Source organism: Myotis lucifugus, unplaced genomic scaffold (genome assembly GCF_000147115.1).
Source record: "Myotis lucifugus unplaced genomic scaffold, Myoluc2.0 scaffold_41, whole genome shotgun sequence".
Classification (NCBI taxonomy): domain Eukaryota; kingdom Metazoa; phylum Chordata; class Mammalia; order Chiroptera; family Vespertilionidae; genus Myotis; species Myotis lucifugus.
Genome location: NW_005871089.1, coordinates 2,997,837 through 3,022,073, shown reverse-complemented (window position 1 = coordinate 3,022,073; position 24,237 = coordinate 2,997,837). Strand labels below are relative to the sequence as shown.

At 45.3% G+C, this 24,237-nt stretch overlaps 2 protein-coding genes and 1 long non-coding RNA gene across 16 annotated transcripts in view; 2 read left to right on the top strand and 1 right to left on the bottom strand.

Moving 5' to 3' along the window:
- The window catches only part of PARP6 (poly(ADP-ribose) polymerase family member 6), a 41,440-nt gene extending 35,381 nt beyond the window's left edge, over positions 1 to 6,059 (top strand). For 8 of the 14 annotated variants that reach the window (XR_002828984.1, XM_023753097.1, XM_023753093.1 and 5 more), the window contains 4 exons: positions 4,289 to 4,368; positions 4,755 to 4,818; positions 5,280 to 5,364; positions 5,686 to 6,059. Coding sequence is in view for 10 of the 14 variants with exons in the window: in XM_023753097.1 (XP_023608865.1) it covers positions 4,289 to 4,368; positions 4,755 to 4,818; positions 5,280 to 5,364; positions 5,686 to 5,788 (332 nt within the window). In the remaining 4 variants the exon portion in view is untranslated. Of the gene's footprint in view, positions 1 to 4,288; positions 4,369 to 4,754; positions 4,819 to 5,279; positions 5,365 to 5,685 lie in introns of those variants that run through there. The other 6 variants (XR_001348003.2, XR_001348002.2, XR_002828983.1 and 3 more) reach the window with 5 other exon arrangements.
- A 9,765-nt stretch (positions 6,060 to 15,824) lies between these two features.
- Positions 15,825 to 18,550, bottom strand: LOC106696993. The gene is made up of 2 exons (XR_002828985.1): positions 18,081 to 18,550; positions 15,825 to 17,718 (listed from the first exon to the last, which is right to left on the bottom strand). It is a non-coding gene; the product is annotated as an uncharacterized LOC106696993 (long non-coding RNA).
- Positions 17,478 to 24,237, top strand: part of PKM (pyruvate kinase M1/2) — a 29,309-nt gene continuing 22,549 nt past the window's right edge. The window contains 1 exon segment of the mRNA XM_014455005.2: positions 17,478 to 17,596. The gene's annotated coding sequence lies outside the window, so the exon portion shown is untranslated.

Below are 24,237 nucleotides of genomic sequence, written 5' to 3'. Positions count from 1 at the left end.
AATGACTTGGCTAGAGTATGCACATTAAAATGAAGACCAGTGAGAAAGGAGATGGTAAACTCCATCTATTCAGTCCTGTTTAGAGACTTGGAATAAGTATATACTCCAGACACAAAACATCCAGGGATTATTCTAGCCATCATGTTCTTAGGGTCTGGTCTTGACAAACTGTCTGAAGATCACTGGGGGAGTATAGACAGGACAGTGTGCAACAGGATTGGAATGGGACAGGATTTATATTATAAGGGCCATCTCTAAAACAGCCATAGAAGTCAGATTGGAGAAACCAAGATGGCGGCATAGGTAAACACCGGAGTTTGCTGCCTCGCACAACCACTTCAAAAATACAACTAAAAGACGGAACGGACATCATCCAGAACCACAGGAAGGCTGGCTGAGTAGAAATTCTACAACTAGAAGGAAAGAGAAAAGCATACCGAGACTCAGAGGAGGTGCAGTGCGGAAGTAAAATACTAAGGTACAGCCGAAACCGGTTTGGCTCAGTGGATAGAGCGTCGGCCTGAGGACTGAGGGGTCCCAGGTTCGATTCCGGTCAAGGGCATGTACCTGGGTTGCGGGCACATCTCCAGTGGGAGATATGCAGGAGGCAGCTGGTCAATGTTTCTCTCTCATCGATGTTTCTAACTCTCTATCTCTCTCCCTTCCTCTCTGTAAAAAATCAATAAAAATATATTTAAAAAAAAAATAAAAAAAAAAAAATAAAAAAAAATACTAAGGTACAGAGGCGCACTCGGAGCGGGCTGGCGGCTGAGGGCGCGGTTGTCTTTTTCAATCCGGAGGGAGTCTCAGGCTCTGAGCTCCAGTTCCAGGCGAGTCTCTAGGGACCCAGACTCATACGGGAGAAGCGGGACTGTCTGGCATCGGTCGGAACTCAAGGGCAGCTTTCTCTCGGAGGTGCTTACAGCGATTACCGGGACACTGAGAAGCAGAGCCTCTGAGGGCAGGACTGAGAGCAGCCAAAACTGCTCGCTCCGCCCTGTTGATCCCGTGGGACCCGCCCCGACCAAGCCCTGCAGGGAGGCTTTTGCTGGGTAGCCTCAGGCAAAGGCTAGATTAGCACCTCCCTAGAGACCCAGGAGCGAGTGTCCCCAGTGGTCAGAGTGGGACCACCCAGTTTTCAGCTTCTCGGACCCTTAAAGGACACACTCAGGGGGCAGACCCAGTGAGCACCAAAGCCCCATTGAAGCAAGTCTTGCCCCGGAGGGGTGTCTCCAGCACAGAAGTTCTCCCACTGCAGACACAGCTGATTCTCACAGCCAATTGGCCTGGAGGTCATTCCCTCCCAGTGTTAACTACAACAATCAAGGCTTAACTACAACAAGACTGTGCACAAAGCCTACAAAGGGGTGCACCAAGAGTGTCCACCTCTGGTAATTGGGGAGGCTGAACCACTGGGCCCTAGAGGACACCTAGCACAGAAAACCACTTTATCAACACAGGGAAGCATAAAAAATGCGGAGACAAAGAAACAGGACACAAATGACAGAAATGGAGGAAAGCAAACTACTGGATATAGAGTTCAAAATCACACTTTTAAGGTTTTTCAAGAACTTTCTAGAAGCCGCCGATAAATTTAGTAAGACCCTCAAAAAGACTGGTGAGACCGCCGATAAATGTAGTGAGATTCTCAAGAAATCTAGTCAGACCCTCGATGTTATGATAAAGGACCAACTGGAAATTAAGCATACACTGACTGAAATAAAGAATATTATACAGACTCCCAACAGCAGACTAGAGGATCGCAAGAATCAAGTCAACGATTTGAAATACGAAGAAGCAAAAAACACCCAACCGGAAAAGTAAAATGAAAAAAGAATGCAAAAATACGAAGATAGTGTAAGGAGCCTCTGGGACAGCTTCAAGCGTACCAACATCCGAATTATAGGGGTGCCAGAAGAAGAGAGAGAGCAAGATATTGAAAACCTATTTGAAGAAATAATGACAGAAAACTTCCCCTACCTGGTGAAAGAAATAGACTTACAAGTCCAAGAAGCGCAAGAACCCCAAACAAAAGGAATCCAAAGAGGACCACACCAAGACACATCATAATTAAAATGCCAAGAACAAAAGGCAAAGAGAGAATCTTAAAAGCAGCAAGAGAAAGTCATTTACCTACAAGGGAGTACCCATACGACTGTCAGCTGATTTCTCAACAGAAACTTTGCAGGCCAGAAGGGAGTGGCAAGAAATATTTAAAGTGATGAATGCCAAGAACCTACAACCAAGATTCCTTTATCCAGCAAAGCTATCATTCAGAATTGAAGGTCAGATAAAGAGCTTCACAGATAAGAACAAGCTAAAGGAGTTCATCACCACCAAACCAGTATTATATGAAATGCTGAAAGGTATCCTTTAAGAAGAGTAAGAAGAAGAAAAAGGTAAAGATACAAATTATGAACAACAAATACACATCTATCAACAAGTGAATCTGAAAATCAAGTGAATAATCTGATGAACAGAATGAACTGGTGATTATCATAGAATCAGGGGCATAGAAAGGGAGTGGACTGACTATTCTTGGTGGGGAAAGGGGTGTGGGGGATGCAGGAAGAGACTGAACAAAAACCGTGCACCTATGGATGAGGACAGTGGGTGGGGAGTGAGGGCGGAGGGTGGGGTGGGAACTGGGTGGAGGGGAGTTATGGGGATGAAAAAAAGAGGAACAAATGTAATCTGAACAATAAAGATTTAATTTAAAAAATTTAAAAATTTAAAAATTTAAAAAATTAAAAAAAAAGAAGTCAGATTGTTCTTTCCTATATTCTGGGGTATAACCTAAATGAGAATTTCACTCAGAATCTTGCACTGAAATATCCAGGCTAAGAAGTCATGTTTAGATGCAGAGCTAAACCTAGTTCAGGCTAATGGAGAAGGTGGAAATGGGTGGTGAGTGTCTATAGGAGGAAGAAATTAGCAGTTGAAATCTTGAAGCTCTCCTGGCCCTGAATTTTATTCGGGCCACAATTCTATCATAGGACTTTAGTGTGAGTGCATGATGAATTTACAGCCTGATCAGTAAAGAATGTTAGTCCAGTGGTTATCATTTCCACAGCAACACCATGGCCATCACAAGACCAAAAATTGAAGCAGAGTGGAGTTAGTAATAATAGAAAGTTCCAGGGTGGAGTGGTTGATAAGGGCCCTGCTTATGGCCTGTAACGATAGCATCATTCCCCATCTTCCTCTCAGTCTCACACACACGTACGCACACACGAGAGTCTGTGATATAAGGCTGCCTGTGCTAAAGCTGAGCATAGAGATTGAAGTCCTAATCACAGGCAAAAAGAGTTGGGAGCAGGAACACACAAGCACTGTTTTGTATCTAAGAAAAATCCAAAATGAGTCTATAAATGGTTATAAACAGGACTATTCATTGGTGGGTAAGGATGGTGAAGGATTTATGGATTTAGAGAGGGTGGAAACCAGGGAATTGACAGCACTTCCTAAAGTGTGGGAAGACTTTCTGAAGGAAGCAGAATTCTTCAAGGTTTTTGCCATTGTAGTTATCTGGAAAATTAGTTATCTCTTAACTGTTGTGCTTTCTCCCTTTTCTCTTGAAAGACTCTGTCACAGTATTTTATGTAACTTTGAGACTAGAGCAGATCTGACTTGCTCTGCTTGCTTCCTTTCTACTCATTTCACTCAGCCTGACATTTGATCCGAAGTACTGATGTCACCACTGTTTTGGGCACCTCATTCCTCTCATTTCATGTGTTACTCCCCTATCATAGAACCCTTCAGTGATTCCCTGATGTTCTCAGGATGAACTCTAGTTGCCTTAACATGGCCTACAAGGCCTGCTTGAACTGATCCTAGCTCACCTCTTAGACATCATCTCTCACCACTCCTCTGCCACTGACTATGCTCCATACAAACTAAGGCATACTGATTTTTCCCTCCAGACCTTCCATATCCTGTTACCTCTGCCCAGAACATTGCCCCCTCTTCATATAAATTCCTCACCCTAGAGTTCTCACCCTAGCTATCACCAGGAAGCCTTCTTCAGACCTCTAGCCTAGGTTCCTTCTCTGCCTCTGACTTACACAGTGCTCTCTATTGTCCCCATCACAACACTTGGCATATTGTTTTGTAATTACTTGTTCTTTGCCTGTACTCTCCACCAGACTAAATTGTGAGGAAAGATGTCTTGTTTGTTTTATTCACTGCTGTATTGCCAAGTGTCTAGCTCAGTGCCTGACAGTAGGTACTTGAGTAAATGTTTGATTAAGGAATGGGTGAATAAGCTGGGTTTGTTCTTCTATGACAGGAATGGGAAAAGGACAGCACAGGATGCCCTCCAAGGATGAGCTGGTCCAGAGATATAACAGGATGAATACTATCCCCCAGGTATTAATACTTGGCCCTGCTCCAGTGAGTCAGTACCCTTCTCCTGGGATATGTTTCGGTTACAGAGATGGATGGGGAAACAATGGTGGGGATGGAGGGTAGTTTGAAGATCATTTGAAGGAATCAGGTACATTCTAAGATGAACATGCTTCCAGTCATAAGTGGCTTTAGTCATAACTATGAAAACAGAGACTGAATTTATGAAGAAATGCAGTGACATATAATTGTAAAGATGGAAGCTGTGAACTCATCCAGACTGGTTTTGGGGGCGTGGGAGAGGGTGGCTGGAAGCCCAGGATATCCCTGATCCCACCCATCATCAGCGAACCAGCCTCTATAGAGAAAGTTGTAACAGTCTACCTGGCCCTGCTCTCTTTCTCTTCCAGACCCGATCCATTCAGTCAAGGTTCCTGCAAAGTCGGAATCTAAACTGTATAGCACTTTGTGAAGGTAAGTAGCTCAACTAGTCCCTGTTTTCTAGGTCCCCAAACTTTCATATACATATACATATATATATTTTATATATTATATTTTTATTGATTTCATATATATATATAATATATATATATATATAATATTTTTATTGATTTCAGAGAGGAAGGGAGAGAGAGAGAGATAGAAATATCAATGATGAGAGAGAATCATTGATTGGCTGCCTCCTGCATGCCCCACACTGGGATTGAGGCCACAACCTGGGCATATTACCTGACTGGGAATCGAACCATGACCTCCTGGTTCACAGATCAACACTCAACCACTGAGCCACACTGCTGGGCCCAACCTTTCTTTTTAGTGCAACTAATAGCGCATGATCCAGCCAAGGGTGATATTGAAGCATCATGTCTTCCCCTCCCTGCCTGGTCTCTGACCTAAGCATTATATATATATAACTTCTGGCCCCCTCTTCTCAGTCATTACATCTAAAGACCTCCAGAAGCATGGGAACATCTGGGTGTGCCCTGTGTCCGACCATGTCTGCACACGGTTCTTCTTTGTGTAAGTCTAGGAGGGTACCTTGGGGATTACTCCGAGGAGTGAGGGTGGGGGTGTCCTGGGGTGTGACTACTGTTATCTTAGACTTGCCCCTGGCTACCTGAGTGCAGCTGGCACTGGGACTTTCCCCTTGGAGGTTGGGGATGCCTATATATCATGGTCTGTTTAGAGGAAACCAGGTAAGTTGAATCTCTTCCACCCTAAGGAGAACCAAGAAAGGGTTTTTATTTATAGGATGGTCCACCTCCAAATACAGTTCCACTGGTTGACATTATTTCTATATTGTTCTCTCTCTTATGCTCACACTTGCCCTATCTTTGGCAGATATGAGGATGGTCAGGTGGGCGATGCCAACATTAATACTCAGGACCCCAAGATACAGAAGGAAATCATGCGTGTGATCGGAACTCAGGTTTACACAAACTGAGGGGGCCCAGCCCTCGTACCACCCCGTTCCCCCAGGATCCATCTGCCCTTATTAAAGGGCTCCGGAGCAGCTGGGGAGGCTGCCCTGAGGAATCAAGGGATCATTTCCAAGGGGCAGGAAAAGGATAGAAGAGGCGGCCTTCGTAGTGGAGATTGACCCAGGAACCACTCCACATTTGGATGGCCTAGACTGACCCCTGTCCCTGATTTTCCCAGTTGACTTCACCCTGTTTGTAAATAAAACAATAAAATGGAAGGTGCTGTGGACTGGATATGATCACTGTGGTCTGACTGGCCTTGGCCCAGCACCTGCCCCAAGCCCCCAATGGGGGGTGTGTGGAGGGGGGAGTGGAATATCATGAGGGTTGGGATTATTTAAGTTAGGTGGAGTCAAAGCTGAGTTCATCTAGTGTAGAGTACTACAGATCTGTCAACATTTTAATCAATTAGATAAAGAAGGGAAATGAACAGTTATGCAGATTACACAAACTGAGACATAATAGAATACAATAACACTGATCAACTGTTCCTCGCGTTTTAAAAGGACCATTGAGGCCAAAGCAGCTCAGACTTCCCACCTCTGGAAATTAGGTCACATTAGACCTCTGCTTTCTGCACAAAACCAACCATTTTCCCTTGCTCTGTATCTCGGGCTTGGCCCTTAGACTCTCTTCCTCCTCCCAGGTACTTCTTTGGGATAGGGAAGTAGGGGAGAGCTGGCAGTTGGGTTTGTCTCTAACTTGAAATCTATAAAAAGATCCTAAGGAAATGCAACCTCCCATAATGAAATAAAATTCAGATTCTCCAAGGCCAGCCAGCAAGGTGAGGGAAAACTCCTGTTTCTAGATCTAATTCTTCAGTGAAATCCATCTCCCTGTTGAAATTCCCACTGATAACCTCTACTAGCCTTTGTGCTCCATGTACCTACAACACTTAGTTGTAAGAGATAGGTTGGACATTGGTAAATAGTTTGAAATATTAATGAATAAAAACAGGAATATAAGCACAGAAAATTTTTATTAAAGTAGCATTTAAAGAAGCATTTTCCAGTACAAGCACGCCTTGGAGGTACTGTGGGTTCATTCCAGCCACCGCAGCAAAGCAACTGTTGCAGTAAAGCAAGGCATAATCTTTGCTGACGGAGGATAGTGCCTTCAATTTGTAAAAAAAAAAAAAAAAAAAGTAACCTCTGTGAAATGCAATAAAACGAGGTCTGCCTCCCAGTAAATTCAATTAATAGTTTTTTTTAAAAATGAGGTCTACCTGTATAGGCTTTTTGTGTTGTTATTGTTATAGCTTCTTGATTTACAAAGCCAGTGCTAGATCAGTTATTTTCTTTCATTACCTTCACCCTACTTTGGAGATACCCTTCTTTGCCTGGGTTCTTTACCTGCTTTGTAGTTCCTGACTTGCCTTCACCTGGAAGTACCATTCTTAAGGTCCAATCCCCCCTCTCCCTCCAGGAGCTGTTTCTTTACCCGTTCTTGATCAAGACTACTACATTCTGACTCTACAAGTCTTCTAAGGCTCTCTCCCCATTCTGGTTTCAGGTCTAGCAGAAACTATCTTCACTAAGTAAATGACCCCATCAGGGAGCCCACCTAATTGACATTCCTGCCTCCTGGAATGACCCTTGCAGCTTATCTGTACAGTATCAGAGACAGCTAACATTTTAGTTTTTACTAGGTAGGTGCTAGGCATTATCCTAAACACTACTAATTTGCTAACACTTGCTTACTTACTATATGCTTGGCATTATAAGCTCTTTCCATGTATTGACTAATATAATTCTCTCAAGAAGCCTATAAAGTAGGTGCCATTATCCCCACTTTGTAGATGAGAAAATAGAGGCACAGAAGATAGTGATTTGCCCATGTTGCACAGCTAGCGACAGACAAGCATCCTAACTCCAAAACTGCTGTTCTGGTTCTATACTAGATATCCTTTCAGATTTTACAAATGTTTTCATTTAATCCTGACAACAAAAGGTGAAAGGTAGGTTTCTCTAGAGATCTTAATGTGTCCAAAGTCTCATAGCTGGTTAGTGGCAATGCAGGGTCTTTAATCAGATCTGCCCAACTCCAGAATCTAAGCTGTTAACCATTCTTTTACTTTCCCTGTGGTTCTCAAACTGCTCCCACTGGTGTTTCAGCAACTGTACCTCGGTGCTTGACTACTCAAATGGTATAACAACATTTTTGCTCTATTTTCAAAAACTGTCAATAGATTTTTCTGTTGTATTTCTTTTTGAAAAAAGTATTTTTTATTGATTTCAGAGAGGAAGGAAACGGGAGAGAGAGAAACAACAATGATGAGAGAAAATCATCAATTGGCTGCTCCCACACCCCCCCTGGACTGGGGATCGAGCCCACAACCTCGGGCATATGCCCTGACCAGGAATCGAACTGTGACCTCCTGGTTCATAGTTTGATGCTCAAATACTGAGTCACACCGGCTGGGCTATAAGCATTTCTTCTTTTTCTTTGACAGAGCAAGTACTAGTAAATGATGGAATGAGAAGTAATGAAGAGATAGGGTATGTTACCTGAGAAATGCAAATTCCTAAGCTAGTCTCAATGGGTGTTTGGTTTTTTTAAAAAATATGCATGATGATCTTTTTTTTTTTTTGCCAAAAAATTGTAATGAAATTAAACAAGTCCTCAAATAACATGTCTTTATGATGTTGATGAGATACCATAGGAACTTAACTGTTTTTCTCGCCAATTACCCTGTGATAAAATTGGTCTACTTGCATACTAGACCTTAAAGCAGTGATGGCGAACCTTTTGAGCTCGGCGTGTCAGCATTTTGAAAAACCCTAACTTAACTCTGGTGCCGTGTCACATATAGAAATGTTTTGATATTTGCAACCATAGTAAAACAAAAATTTATATTTTTGATATTTATTTTATATATTTAAATGCCATTTAACAAAGAAAAATCAACCAAAAAAATGAGTTCGCGTGTCACCTCTGACACGCATGTCATAGGTTCGCCATCACTGCCTTAAAGTCACAGAAAGCTACTGATAACATTAAGTGAAGACTTACTGAACCCCATTTTAGTGTTTGAAAGCCATACATAATCATAGCTTAAAAAATTTAAAATGTGTGTGGTATAAATAAATCTGATTAAAACCCTATAACAAGAATGCCTTTATTGCAGGGGAACTTGCTAAATGGGGGCCATGAGTTTCTAGAGTGGAATCCTCCCACAGCCTGGAGGAGGTGGGGGAATATTGCCCCTTTCCCCCACCCACACCTGGCTACCTTGGAGGAGGGGGATGTGAAACCCAGGTTTGAGCAAGACATTGTCCTTCACAGAGGCCAAGCCTATTACTAATACTGCACACGGATGTTGACAGTGGCCTCCTACCTTTCACATAGTCCTGGGTTCAAGCAACCCTACTTCATTGAGACCTGGACATGCTTAGTTAGGGATAGGGCCCAGGGCCAGGAAAAGAACTATTTTCCTCAATCAGTTCCAGGTGGAGAGTAGATGGCTGTGATTTCTGGGCTGAGAACTCAAAAACCCTGGGAGCTTAACTTTCTCTTTCCCTCTCATGGTGATTTTCCATCCATGTAGGGTGTGGCCATGACTCAGTTTGTGGTGAGGATATAGCCATCCACAGGGGAGGAGCCTCCTGCTTGATTCTGCCTTTCATTCTAGCCTGTGGGGAGAGGAAGGGAAGAATCTGGTGCTGAGTCATAACTGGGTTACTTACCAGCTCTCACAGGATGAATTCTGAGCTGGAGGTTTGGAAAATGTCTCAGCTCTGGGCCCAATTTAGGAGTGATGGGAAGGAATTCATGGGTCACAGAATTCCCCCAGAGCCCTCCTCCCAAAAAGGGTGGGAATAAAATAGGCTTAATTCATTTATGTTTGGTTTTTGTTGTTATTTTTAATATATTTTTATTGATTTCAGAGAGGGAGAAGGAGAAATAGAAACATCAATGATGAGAGAGAATTATTGATCAGCTGCCTCCTGCATACCCCATACTGGGGATCGAGCCCACAACCTGGGCCTTTTCCCTAACCGGGGATCGAACCGTGACCTGGTTTATAGGTAGACGCTCAACCACTGAGCAACACAGGCCGGGCTTAATTTATTTGAAAGGGCATCATTCTCTCTGGAGTATAGGACTTTCCATATATATTTCAGACCCCCCTGCAATGAGGCCAAATATACCACCCTAAATTAAAGCATTGTCTACCAAAATGATTTTATTTAGTAGAGGGACCAAAGTTTCCTTAATCCTAGCTGTCATTTTTGGGCTAAGTGGGTCAGGTTAGCTGGTAGCCAGTGAGTAGGGAGGTAGAGACTAGAAGTATAACTGGACAATCAATGGGTCCATGCTGCCTGTCACTACTTGAGCCAATTAAGCAGAGACAGGGTTGAATCATATGTGACTGTTTATTCCAATACTCCAGCAGTATGGGAGAGCAGCAGGTCATCCACAAAAATCTGCTCTGCAGCCCTCCATAGGCCAGCTGCTTATATAGCATAGGACAAAGATTACATGGGGAAGTAGGAGGCTGGGGTGGGACTCCATTGTTTGGGCAACAAGGTTGTTAATCTTTCCATGATAACAGGCAGTTCCTGAATAAGAATGGTTCCAAGGTTGACTCCCAGGTCCTAAGGGCATACAACTCCCAGCCAGGTCAGAATGTCCCTTCTTTATTTATTTTATTTATTTATTTATTTATTTATTTATTTATTTATTTATTTATTTTTAAATAAATCTTTATTGTTCAGATTATTGCAGTTGTTCCTCTTTTTCCCCCCATAGCTCCCCTCCACCCAGTTCCCACCTCCCCTCTGCCCTTACCGCCCGCCCCCCCCCCCCCCCAGCACTGTCCTCGTCCATAGGTGTATGATTTTTGGCCAGACTCTTCCCGCACCCCCCACACTCTTCTCCCCGAGAATTGTCAGTCCACTCCCTTTCTATGCCCCTGATTCTATTCTATTCACCAGTTTATTCTGTTCATCAGATTTTTTTTATTCACTTGATTTTTAGATTCACTTGTTGATAGATATGTGTTTGTTGTCACTTTGTTGTTCATAATTTTTATCTTTACCTTTTTCTTCTTCCTCCTCTTCTTAAAGAATACCTTTCAGCATTTCATATAATACTGGTTTGGCGGTGATGAACTCCTTTAGCTTGTTCTTATCTGTGAAGCTCTTTATCTGACCTTCAATTCTAAATTATAGCTTTGCTGGGTACAGTAATCTTGGTTGTAGGTTCTTGCTATTCATCACTTTGAATATTTCTTGCCACTCCCTTCTGGCCTGCATAGTTTCTGTTGAGAAATAAGCTGACAGTTGTATGGGTACTCCCTTGTAGGTAACTAACTGTTTTTCTCTTGCTGCTTTTAATATTTCTTTGTTTTTTGCCCTTGGCATTTTAATTATGATGTGTCTTGGTGTGGTCCTCTTTGGATTCCTTTTGTTTGGGGTTCTCTGTGTTTCTTGGACTTGTAAGTCTATTTCTTTCACTAGGTAGGGGAAGTTTTCTGTCATTATTTCTTCAAATAGGTTTTCAATATCTTGCTCTCTCTCTTCTTCTGGCACCCCTATAATTCGGATGTTGGTACGCTTGAAGTTGTCCTAGAGGCTCCTTGCACTATCTTCATATTTTTGGATTCTTTTTTTCCAGTTGGGTGTTTTTTGCTTCTTCGTATTTCAAATCTTTGACTTGATTCTTGGGATCCTCTAGTCTGCTGTTGAATCTCTGTATATTATTCTTTATTTCAGTCAGTGTATGCTTAATTTCTAATTGGTCCTTTTTCATATCCTTGAGAGTCTCACTATATTTCTCAGAGGTTTCTAGGAGATTCTTGAGTCACCTTATAACCATGGTTTTGAACTCTATATCCAGTAGTTTGCTTTCCTCCATTTCTTTCATTTGTGACCTGTTTCTTTGTCTCTGAATTTTGGCTGCTTCCCTGTGTTGATAGAGTGGCTTTGTGTGCTAGATGTCCTATAGGGCCCAGTGGCTCAGCCTCCCTAATTACCTGAGGTGGACACTCTTGGTGCACCCCTTTGTGGGCTGTGTGCACAGTCTTGTTGTTAAGCCTTGATTGTTGTTGGTATCACTGATAGAAATTGACCTCCAGGTCAATTGGCTGCGAGGACCAGTTGTGTCTGCAATGGGAGAACTTCTGTGCTGGAGACACCCTTATGGGGCAGGACTTGCTTCAGTGGGGCTTTGGCGCTCACTGAGTCTGCCCCCTGAGTGTGTCTCTTATGGATGTGAAGAGTTGTAATCTGGATGGTCTCACTCTGACCACTGGGTAGACTGGCTCTTGGATCTCCTAGCGCAGTGATGGCAAACCTATGTCACACGTGTCAGAGGTGACACACGAACTCATTTTTTTGGTTGATTTTTCTTTGTTAAATGGCATTTAAATATATAAAATAAATATCAAAAATATAAGTCTTTGTTTTACTATGGTTGCAAATATCAAAAAATTTCTATATGTGACACGGCACCAGAGTTAAGTTAGGGTTTTTCAAAATGCTGACACGCCGAGCTCAAAAGGTTCACCATCACTGTCCTAGGGGGTGCAAAGTCACCCACTGCCTGAGGCTACCCAGCAGGAGCTACAGAGAGATCTGCAGATTCCTCCTCTTTGTTTGGGGTTTGGAGGTGCCCAGATGAGGCACAGCTGTGAAGTAATGCAGGCTGCTGATGAGCCTTAGGCCTTTTGGAAGCTCTGGGTTTCTCTGACCCAGCTGCAGTTTGACAGGTTTTTAGGCGGAGAAAGGCCAGGCCATTAGTATGCAAAAGCCTCTGCCCACAGCTTGGGTGGGGTTGTAAATTGGGTGGGGCGTGGTCTCAGGGAGTCACAGGCGGTACAAACAGCAATTGTTGCCATTGGCCCTCCCCCAATAGGTCCCTGGGTCTCTATGTCCCTCAGCCCCATGCAGGAACAATGAACGCTGCAAGCACCTCTGCGAGAAAGCCGCCCTCACATTCAGGCCCGATGCAAGACAGTACAGTTTCTCTCTGTATGTGTCTGGGTCCCCAGATTCTCACCCAGAACTGGATTTCAGAGCAGTTGGGAGCTTGTATCTCCCTCTCAGTTGAAATAGACAACAGCGTACCCAGCTGCCAGCCCCTTTCGTGCACACCTCTGTACCTCCACAGTTCCACACCTCTGCACCTCCTACCGGACTCAATGTGCTTTTCTCTTTCCTTCTAGTGGTAGAATTTCCACTCAGCCAGCCTTCCCATGGTTCTGGATGCTATTCATTTTGTCTTTTAGTTGTAGTTTTAATGTGGTTGTACGCGGCAGCAAGTTCAGGTGTTTACCTATGCCGCCATCTTGGTTGTCCTCCAGAATGTCCCTTCTTTAACCAACACAAGGCAATCATGGTTAACAGAGCATGATTAATATTTCCCATAACTATAGCTAGTTCCCAGTATTCTATCTTTGCCCCTAACAGAAGCAAGGTGCCAAGGAAAAGGCAGACTGGTTGATTTGCAACAGGACTTCCTGGGGAAGGGGACACTTGATCCATTGTTCACTGATACCTTTCTTGGTCAGTCCTCCAAATCTTGATTACTTTTGGGAGATGGGATCTGCTTACATTCGCATCTTAGGGAGCCTGAGTTCTGGCTACACTTGTAGGGAAAAGGGCCTCCAAGGGAGTGGTTTGGTGGACAGGTTAACCTGCCCTAAGGAGGCTTGTCCTGTGAGCCCTAGCAGTCCTGGACTAGAAAAAGATTGCTGGTGGTTACTTCAGCTGACAGGGTCATGTTGGCTGAAGCAGTATTTCTGCTTCTTCCCTCTTGCTTCTAAGTGCTGATGGGGCATTTCTTCAAGGGGGCACCAGATATATGGTTGCATTCAGAACACGTTCTTTACTGTTTCTTTCCCCTGGAATGGCCTTCCTATACCCATCTCTGTCCTGACCAACCCTCCATCTCTTCCTCCATGAAACCTCTTTCCCAGACAACCTGTTTTCCCTTTATCCTTAACTCCAAAAGGCCAATTTTCTCTTCCATCTAGGATTTTCTGGAGGGAACTCTGGAATTAAGATTTTGTGCTACCCTGGTGGGCCTGAAGAGATCTTGGGAGTCTAAAGGAAGACATTGAATAAATGTAAATGTCTACTTGGTCTGGCTCTGGAAAGGGCATATAAAGTCCAAAGTTAAAATACTTCTGCTTTAAACCTGACATTCAGGGCCTATAGGCTGCTCTGGAAATCTGTATTGTCCTGAGAGAGAAATAATATTGCTGTTTCAGGTAGAGGCCAACAGGTCACATAATGGTAAAGCCTATAACTAGGGCCAAAGCTCATCTTTGGGCTCCAAGGTTGGATCTAGTATCGTTTGCTGACATACCTACCCTACCAGTAACTCCAAATGGCCTTTGAGAGTTAAGCCATTAAACTCCAGATTATGTGGTTCTGTGGCCTAGAATCCAAACAGGTAACAGCAATCTATATCTCATTCACACCCCAGACCAGTGAATCTAGCGGCTACCCCTCCCATCCTGCTAGGTCAGGGAGCACAGTGGAAGGACTGGCTCTAGGGAGAGGGGCCTGGCCTCCAGGAGAGTCTGTTCTTCCTCAGCTTTCCAGTTTCCTGTAGTCCTGGGATTACTTGTTGCTGGGTTGATAGAAGTGAAGATTCAGGAGGATGGCCAATAGAAAAGCAAACTGAGTTATTAGATTCAGAAAGATGTCCTGGCACTAGTCACAAGAACAACCCTCCCGAACAAGTCAATTCCCAAAGAAAGAGGATGCCTATTGGGCCTTGTGCTGACATCATCTGATCAAACCCCATCCTATGAAGCAGGAATTGTCTTCAGTTTACTTTTTAAAAAATTTTTCTTTCCTTTTTTTTAATTTAAATTCTTTATTGTTTAAAGCAGTGGTCACCAACTGGTGGTCTGCAGACCACTGGTGGTTTGTGAGGTCCAAAAGGTCAGCAACCGCTGGTTTAAAGTATTACATGAGTCTCCTTTTCCGCCCATTGACCTCTCCCTGGCCACTCCCAACCCCCAGCACATGTCCTCATCCCCTACTGTCTCTGTCCATTGTTCAATTTACTTTTAAGGAACTGGACTCTTACACATTAAATTCCAGGAATAGTCACAGGGCTAGTGAATGGAATTGTAACTAAGATATAATGATGAAACACAAGCTTTCTTCTATACTATGCGACTTTTCAGCAAAATGACAACTTAAACTCGATGTGACAAATTTTCACTATGCATCTAATGTGAGCAAGGATATGCTGCATTTGTCTCTGCCAGAGTTTCATGGACAGCATTTTTATAACTATTGGATAATCAACATCTGTAACCAACAGTTTGCAATCAACTCTCTAGTTTAATAAATGTGCATTTCAATCTTGGAAATACAGTCAAACCTCAGTTCTCAAACATCTTTTATCTCGACCAAGTTGTTCACAGAAAAAATGTCTCGGTTGTTGAACCAAACTTCGGTTTTGGTTTTCGACCTGACAACCTTTTCTTGCTGATACCTCAGCATGACAGCATCTGTCTGGCAACAAGGAGAGAATGCTTTTGTTGCTGGCGAAATTTTGTTGCTAGCACAATTTTAAAATGTAAGGAGGCCATCAAGAGTGCTAATGTTGCTAAGGGTGTGAAAGAAACAATGACCATATACAATTGAAGAGTTAGAAAAACTTATAGATTTGGAAAAACATTTAAAAAATATATTTTTATTGATTTCAGAGAGGGAGAGGGAGAGAGAGAAATATCAATGATGAGAGAGAATCATTGATTGGCTGCCTCCTCCAGGCCCCCAACTGGGGATTGAGCCCCCCACTCGGGCATGCACCCCTGACCCAAATCGAACCTGGGGTCCTTCAGTTCCCAGTCCAACGCTCTATCCACTGAGCCAAACCAGCTAGGGCTGGAAAAACATTTTTATCCAAAAGCAGACTGACAGCATTTCGGAGGCAGTGATATATGAGCAAGCAAAGATGTTGCATGCTGAAAGACACCCCTGGAATGTGTGCTGAAAGAACTTTGTTTAAGGCTAGTAGGGGGAGGTTTGATAAATTTAAGAAAAGAAGTGTTTATTTATAGATTAAACAGTATATAAGAAAGGTTAAAACGGAATCATTTGTGGGTCTGGAAAGGATTAATTCAACTTGCATTATTTCTGATGGGAAAAAAATGATTTGGTTTTCAAACAAATCACTTCTTGAACAGCCTTCCAGAACAAGTTATGTTCAAGAACCAAGGTTCCATCGTATATCTAGATTTAGAACTTTAAAATGCAACATAGTACAACATTGACCAGATCACTATCCCCCATACCTCCAGAGTTGTCCACCACTGTACTTATCTAAGGAGCCAAAGAGGGCCACTTACGCCATTCCTCTCTCTCTGAATAGGGAAGAATAGGATTCTCCTGGTAGGGCATGGCCTTTTTTTCTTTCAACAACTTCATGTGCTCTCACCACTTCAATAAACAAGCATTTACGTCCTGTCTTCAACTAAGGACCCAAATAGGCTCACAGAAGAAATTAAAAGATTTTATCTCAAACAGAAATTTACTTTTGGGCTCACTTTTTCCTCCCAGCTTATCTGAGCTAAAGGAAAGCAGAATGAAGGCCTGTGATTCAGCTGCAAGCAGTGTCTGCCTGAGCAGGTCACATCCATTGGTCTAATTTTCCAGGAAAAGCAAAGAACCTAAAAGAAGAGTCTTAACGATTTTTAATGAAGCAACATTGTATCTGCTCTCAAAACTTCGCTGAATAAAGGCAAGGGTTTACATTTGTTTCCTGATACAACTTCTGTTATCACTGGTTGATAGCCAATTACTGAGAAACTGGAAAATGCCTTGGAGAAAATGTAAGAAAAACAACAATATTGATATAAATATACAAGGTTGAAAACAGAAGTGCTGACTCCAGCAAAGATCATTGACTCTCATATTCTGACTTAGTATTTCCTGATGGTCAGTTCTGCACTAATATTAATACCTTCTATAGGATTTCTACTCTCAGGGATTTCAGCCCTACTAAAGTACTGTATTCACATGGCCCCAATTTGTGCTTCCTGACCCTAAGAACAGAAGGGCCTTGCGCTCGCGCTCCAAGTACATTGCGCCCTCCCCAGTTCTCCCTTCCCCCACTCCCGAGTCCGAGCGCCCCAAAGGAGGGCCCAACCTCCAACCAGCCCACGATCTCCATCTCTCCCCACCTTCTGATCCCATCTCAGGCTCCCCAACCTCCTTTTCAGCTCAGTCTCCGAGGTGTGCGTTAGGATGGGCATCTGGAGGGGTGGGGCGGCGCTGAGGGAATGCTGCCGGGGACCCCTATATCTGGGTACCGCCCCAATAGGCCAGGGCATCAGGGTGGCCTGGACGGAGGGTCAGGAGAGGAGCCCTCCTCAACGTGCTAATTGGCCGCAACAGGTGGCCAAGGCGCCCGAGGGTCTGGGGGGGAGGAGGAGGTCTGCGGGGCTCCGAGGGCGGATCCTGCCGCCTCTTCGCTTCCTCATTGGCCTCCACCGAGCGTCACCGTGAGTCAATGTACAGTGTCCTTCCGCCACAGAATATAGTCCTCCCCAAAAGGGCAACCTGCAGGCCCGTTCCGGCCTCGCGGCACTTCCTTCTGAATGACTGCTCCCCGTGAGCACGCAGAAGGGCGGGCCGGGCGAGCGGGAAGCCAGGATTGGGTCGGGGGCGGGGCGGCGGAGGGATTGCGGCGGCCCTACTGTCGGGATAACCTTGAGGCAGAGACAGCCGAGTCCGCACAGGAGTGACGCCTCCGGAGACTCGAGACCTCCCAGCTGCAGCCCCAGCCGGACCACGCCAGAGGTGAGCGGGGGCCGAGGTAGCGCCATGCATGCCCACCTGGACCCCGTCGGCCCGGCTCGTGCGGATTCCTGGCACCCATTCCACGGCGGTGTTGGATCCTGGGCATCTTGGACCTGGTGGGGCTGGGGGAGAGAAGCTGCTCGCACCCAGGGCCTGTTCTTCAAAGCCCCCAGCTCCCGTTTCTTCCAAAGTCAGATGCGTCAGCCAGCCCCTTTCCTGCCTCAATCCCTACTCTCAATCTGGCCCCATCCTCGCTACCCACTTTCCCTCCTAATCTGCTCCCCTCTCCCTTTCTCCCCTTCCCGCTCCCTTGCTCGCCTCCTCCCCTTCCCCCTTAATACGATGCCTTTCGCCTCCTCATCTTCAACCTGCCCGTTACCCCCTCATTCTGATGCTTTCCTTGTAACCTCTCCATGAAAGTCCTCTAGCTCCCCCTCCCACCCGTTCCTCCCCACTCACGTCCTCGTGCCCTCTGCACACCCACCCCTGCCCCATTCATGCTCCGCTTCTCGCCCCTCCCCTCCATTCCGGTCACGTCTGCTCCTCCGCATCCTTGTCCTCCGCGCCGGGCGGTCCTCGCCCCTCCCACTCCGTTCTGGTCACGTCCGTCTACTCCCCGCCCCCATCGCCCATCGCCCAGCTCTGTCCAGCCCCTTCTCCATCACGCATCCGTCTCTCCTGGATCCCCGGGCGCGTGGCCCCCGGTGGGCAGGTTTGGCCGGGTGCAGCCGCGATGCAGCGGTGGCCCGGGTTATGTAACCCGTGACCTTCCCCGCCTCCGGGGAGGAAAGGGTGGATGCTCCTGGGACGCCCCGGATTCGATGGGGGTGGCCGCGGCGCTGCGACCGCCCGCGAGAGCGTCGCCGGGCTCCATCCAGCCGCGGTGGGGCTGCACGTAGCGGCCGGCGTTGGGGACCCGCCCCGCGGCGCGACTGGCCTGCGACTGGCCTGCGACTGGCCTGCGACCGGCCTGCGGCGGGTTTCCGCCCGGCCTCACCTGCAACGCGATCTGCCGCGCAGGCGGCGCGGAGGCCACGCCTCTGCTTCCCGTTGCTTAATTAACAGATGCTCCCGAATTCTGAGGCCCCGGGGTGGGATGGAGTAGTCGTGGGCTGGGGCACCACGGACCGCGTTCACTCAATAAAAACTGCTAGGAGTTGTTTGGGGGAAAGGGATGGAGACCGGGATGACTAGACCGGCCATAGTCCACAGTGTTCACATTCTTACTAGAGAACTCACACTGGTTGTGTGGTGAGGGAGGTACGCCCTTCCTGCTCGGGGAAGCGGGTGGCGGGTGCCAGGAGGCCTCACGAGCTGGCATCACGCTGAGTTTGAATAAGTAGGAAAGCACCTTATGGTCTGAAGGTTATTTAAAGGCAAGGTCATGGAAAAACTTCTAATGCATGTCTTCAAAACAGGATATTGCTCCTCTCCAGTACCAGAGAGCCTGATGGGTAGAGGCATTGGGAAGTTGTCAGCAGGCTTTTAAGATTAGGTTTGACTCATTAACATACTGATAAGAATAATGAAAGGAATTCGGCCTCAGGACCTCAGTTTTCCCTGTAGGAACCTGGAGTAATGTTTTTCTCCTGATTGTTGGAAAGACTGGTTTTTAGACACACACACACACACACACCACGTTGAATAGTCAGTGCAGTGTTTAATCTATGGTGAGATCTCAGAAATGCCTCCAAATGTATACTTTTAGTCACTGAACAAATTAATACATAATGGGGCACGAAGGCTCTTTATGCCATCCCCATACACAGTTCATAGTTATCCTTGGGAGTCTCTAAATGCCAGATATCTCCTCAGGGATCCTGGTACAGTGTTTACAAAGTAGCTAATAGCGTTACTTTGAAACTCTCCATTTGCAATGGGTTTTTCGGTCCCCTGAGAATAAGGACCTCTTGACAAAAAGGCAAGGGGGTGGGGGATTTCAGTCTTTAGTGTTTGGCTATAAGAAAAGAAACAAACTTGCAACCCCAAGACTGAAATCTTTACCTTTTACTCCCAACTTGCCTAGATTCTAGGATTTGCTCAGCCAGCTGGTAAGTGTGAGATAAGGATGGCAGTAGCCCCCTCCTGGCTGTACTGGAGGTGGGGCCACTCCCTAGGGTAATAGGAGGGCCTAGGTCAGGACTCCCACTCTGTAGCATTGTTAGCAAATAATTTGTCCTCTGGTTATTCAAGGATGCTGCTGGGAATACAGTGGGGCTGTTCAGAAGGGCTGGGTATGTTACTATCAGCATCTTTGGGGGTGGGGGTGGGGAGGCTCTGTGGGGAAGATGACTCAACCTTTCAACTTAACTGCTTTTGAGAGAATTCTCTTCGTTGGGTGAGTGGGAAACTATGTTATGATCTTTGCAGGTTTAAAAAGTCCCCTCTCCCCTTTCAGTGAGTCAAACAATGAAACATGCATTTCCCCTAGTTAAAAATATCTCAGCTAAGTGAAAAGTGGTTGGTCCAGGTCCCCAGGCTCAGCACTGCCCTCTAAGAGCAGAAGTGCAGTGCAGCAGAGACCTATACCCAGTCTGTGCACCTGCATTCCAGAGCCTTCTGTGGTGGGTGTGGCCACCTCTTGAGATAAGGGCTGTAGTAGATATGAAGAAGGCCTGAAAGAATGTCCTTGAACTCATTTCTGAATTACTGGATTTGAGCCAGAAGATATGGACATTAGAATCTTCCTGTCTACTACAGCTGCTCTCATTTTAATCACTGCATTAGAAGTAAATTTAGTGTTGAATTTACAGTTTAACCAAGAGCATTAGTAGGTCTTTAAGAAATGTACCCTCAGTGATTTGGCAGATTTGGTAGCTGTGACTCCAAACAGCTAGCACCTATGGGAGTTATTTCTGTGCCTTGAATGTTGGGACATCAATGTGGAGTCATAGGAAAAACCATTTCATTTTTTAAAGCTGTTTATTTCTTAATGATGAGGCAATGGAAGAAATGAGGAAATGATTGTGAGTGGGAAGGTAGAAAAAATGCCACTCTTACATTAAAAACTCATACTACATGAGTTTTAATCTATTTTGCTTCAGCTTTTATGAAGACATGCCAGGAGGTGTTATTCTGACCCAGAGCTAAGGCTGAGATCAAGGTGGGGAAAGTGACTCATTTGACATTATTGTTATTTCTGAATCATTTTGAGGATCCACAAGATGAAATCTCAGTTAACTGGCACACCACAGAATGTGAGCAGAGTTTTCTTGCAATCTTATGAGATGTATAAGTGATTTATTTGGTAAAAGGTCTTATAGTACCTTGAGCCATCACTTTAAGCATCACATTCTGGTACAGATTGGGATAGAGTTAAATGAAGACCATTCTTAATGCCACCATCCATTCTCTGAGAGGCAGCCTTAGACTAAATAAATGAATAGTCTGCTTCTTCAGTACTTTGTCAAAGAAGCTTTTTGGGGAAAGGTGAGCCAAAGGGGGCGGTAGGTGGTGTAGTGCAGCCTGGGCGGGGCCACTGAGCAGTGCTGCTCCTCCCCTGCAGTGGTTCGTGCCAGTCTGCACGTAGGAGAGCGAGACTGCAGTACCTCTGGTGGCCTCTGAGACGAACCTCCCCCGCTTCTGACCACAGGCAAAGCTCCTCTGGCGCTTTAAGCCTCTTTCCTGATGTCAGCAAGCTGTGTTTGGAAGTCAGGCAGGGGCTGTGCTGGGGAGATGCCAGGACCCCACTGTGATAAGGCAGGGAGGTTGCTGGTCATAGCATTTCTGTGTATGAGGCAGGTTAGCTGATACAGTCCAAAAATTTTTCTGAAAGTAGCCCCATCCCTTCTAAACATCTTTAATCAACCTATAGAGAGATAATATTTCTTTCACTTTAGACAGCAGGTGTCTCTCCTGTCTCAGGTGTGAGTCAGCTGAGTTGGTTTGGTATGAGACAAAACCGTGCACATTTTGGAGAAGCCCTGGAGTTTTGATCTAGGTAAAATGTAGGGAGGTAAAGACTTGATATCTAATATCCCTCTTTTGTTATTATTTTAGAAAGCAGACTCACAAAAGTTACCCATCAGATGGTATCAAATGTTGGCGAAGGGGTGGTAAGGCAAGAGCTGACATACTGCTTATTGTAAATGGATATAACCACTTTGGAGAGCAATTCAGCAATATTTAGTAAAGTAGAAAATAAGCATACCCTGTGGCCCAGGAATTTTATTTCTAGGTATATAGAAGCTCACACCTGCACAATGAGACATATACTAGGAAAGTTGCAGTATTGAAAGCTGAGGAAAATTGGCATAATGGAGGTGGGCGGGGGTGGGGGTGGAAATGGCGAACCAGTAAGGGAATACATAAATAAAGCATCTAGCTGTGCAGTGGGCTGGTGTAGTAGTTCACATGAATTTATTGGATCTGTATATCAACTAGATAGATGTTAAATGTGCTGAATGAAAAACCAAGTGTGATGATATTTGTACAGTATACTATTTAGGGTATTTTAGAGAACAGCAATATTACAGGGCTCGGTATAGCTATGGACACACTTAAATGAACTAGAAGGATAAAAAGTGTGTGATATTGGTTGGTGTCAATGTTTTTGATGGGGTGTGGAAGAGGTGAAGAGACCTGGGGATGGAGAAAAATAAACTATAAAATTGTAATTGTTTTTTTAAAAGTCTAAAAAGACATCTGGCTAAATGTTAATGGTCAGTTCTGGGTGGCAGAAATACAGATGTTAGTAGAAATACAGATGTTAATATTTCTTTAGTTCAAAACAAAAAAAGAAGTTAACCTATTAAGGTCACTGTAGGAAGACCAGTCATACTAACTAGGTCAGTGCTCTTGGTCAGCTGGCACCGCCTTCCTTCCATCCCTCCTCTTTCTCCCTCCAGCTATGATGCAGGTCGGCTCCTCTAAATGCTGAGGCCACCACCCAGCCTGGTTGTACCTGACTTGGAAGAGCCCTAAACCAAAATATGAATCCCATGCCTGGAAGCACTGCCTCATTACCTTAAGCCTAGTAGGAAGCACCGTAACACAGCAAAGCTTCATCCAAACTTCCTCCTTGGGCTGAAACAAGTCCTCTGCTCTGAGCATGTACAATCAAACCAAGAAATCCTTGGCATCTGAGGACAGGGAGGTTTCCCTGACTTGGGACTTCGGCCCTGGAGTCGACTGTTCCATTTGGGGTTGGGCCCTTTCAGTGTGAGCTTTTGTGTCCTATTCCACACTCCAGTTTGAAAAAGGACCTTAGGCTCCTGCTTATAAGGTTTAAGTCACTTCGTTCTAGCCCTGAATAAATAAAAGCAAGGGAATTTTACTTGAACCCACAGGTGGGTTCATTCTGTGTAACCAGGTAAACTAGACTTTGCTTTCTGTTATGGGCCTGCTGAGGGTAGCACAGACTTCTGATTCACATCTCTTAGTTAAAAATTGCTTACCCTCCATAACCCACTCTATGCAAATACACTGTTTCGTTACTCTAACTGTACATCAGGATGCATGCCCATTCACTCCAGACCCTAGGTTCTGTGGCTGGCCCAGTGCCCGTTTGCATCTTGCTGCCATCGTCAGATGAGGGCCACCCTTGGGAGTTATATTTCTCTGCTCCATCTCTGGGGAGAGAGCTAGGGAGCAGGCTGGCCTGAAGCCTTGTCCACCATATTCTGATGTAAACTTTGCAATGAATACTGATCTTCTGAAGATTTGGGAATTGAAAGGCCTTCCTGCTGGCTTAGAGACTTGGAGGCCCAAGTAGGAAATGGTTGTGAGAGCGAGGAAGACAATTGTAGGCATCAGGCGTCATCATTATTGGGTCAGTCTGTGTGGGCATTAAAGCATTAAAGCAAAATTGGTGCAGAAATTCCTGGCTGGTTAAAAATTGGCATTTGCATGGATAAGTTCATAGACCACGCAGAATGATTTGGGCCTTTGTGAGACATAGACTTGGTGGAGTGAAGTGTGAATCTTTCCCAGAACAGCTTGCCCACAGTATAGGCTCTAAGAAATGTTGGTTTTTTGTTTTGTTTTTAAAATATATTTTATTGATTTTTTACAGAGAGGAAGGGAGAGGGATAGAAAGTTAGAATCATTGATGAGAGAGAAACATCAATCAGCTGCCTCCTGCACACTCCCCACTGGGGATGTGCCCGCAACCAAGGTACATGCCCTTGACCGGAATCGAACCTGGGACCCTTTAGTCTGCAGGCCGACGCTCTATCCACTGAGCCAAACCAGTCAGGGCACGTTGGGGTTTTTTGTATGAATCCCCCAACTCCCTGCTGGTTTCTGAGGCGTGGCACAAATGACACTATAGCTTTAGAGAGCCAGGAGCCACTTGAGAAGAAAGGAAAGGTGGAAATAGGAGCACCTGGAGCTGAGCTGACTGCCTACTCTGTCCTGTCAGCCTGTCCTGAGGCTTCTGATGGTGTCTTGTTTCCAACACAGGAGAAATGGCTCTGAGGAAGATCCTACTGCAGGGCCTCAGGCTCAAGAATAAAGCTCCTGTACCTGGGCACGGCGTTTCCCGCCATCAGTGGATACACCGGGCTTCCACTGCTGCCCGGAGGTTGGCTCTGCATGTCTGTGCCTCCCAAGGAGGAGGGTGCAGTAGTGAGTCAGCCTGACAGGGCTGGGCAGCATGTCCTGGCAGGTACTGTCCAGGCGGCCAGCATGAGGCAGGGAGC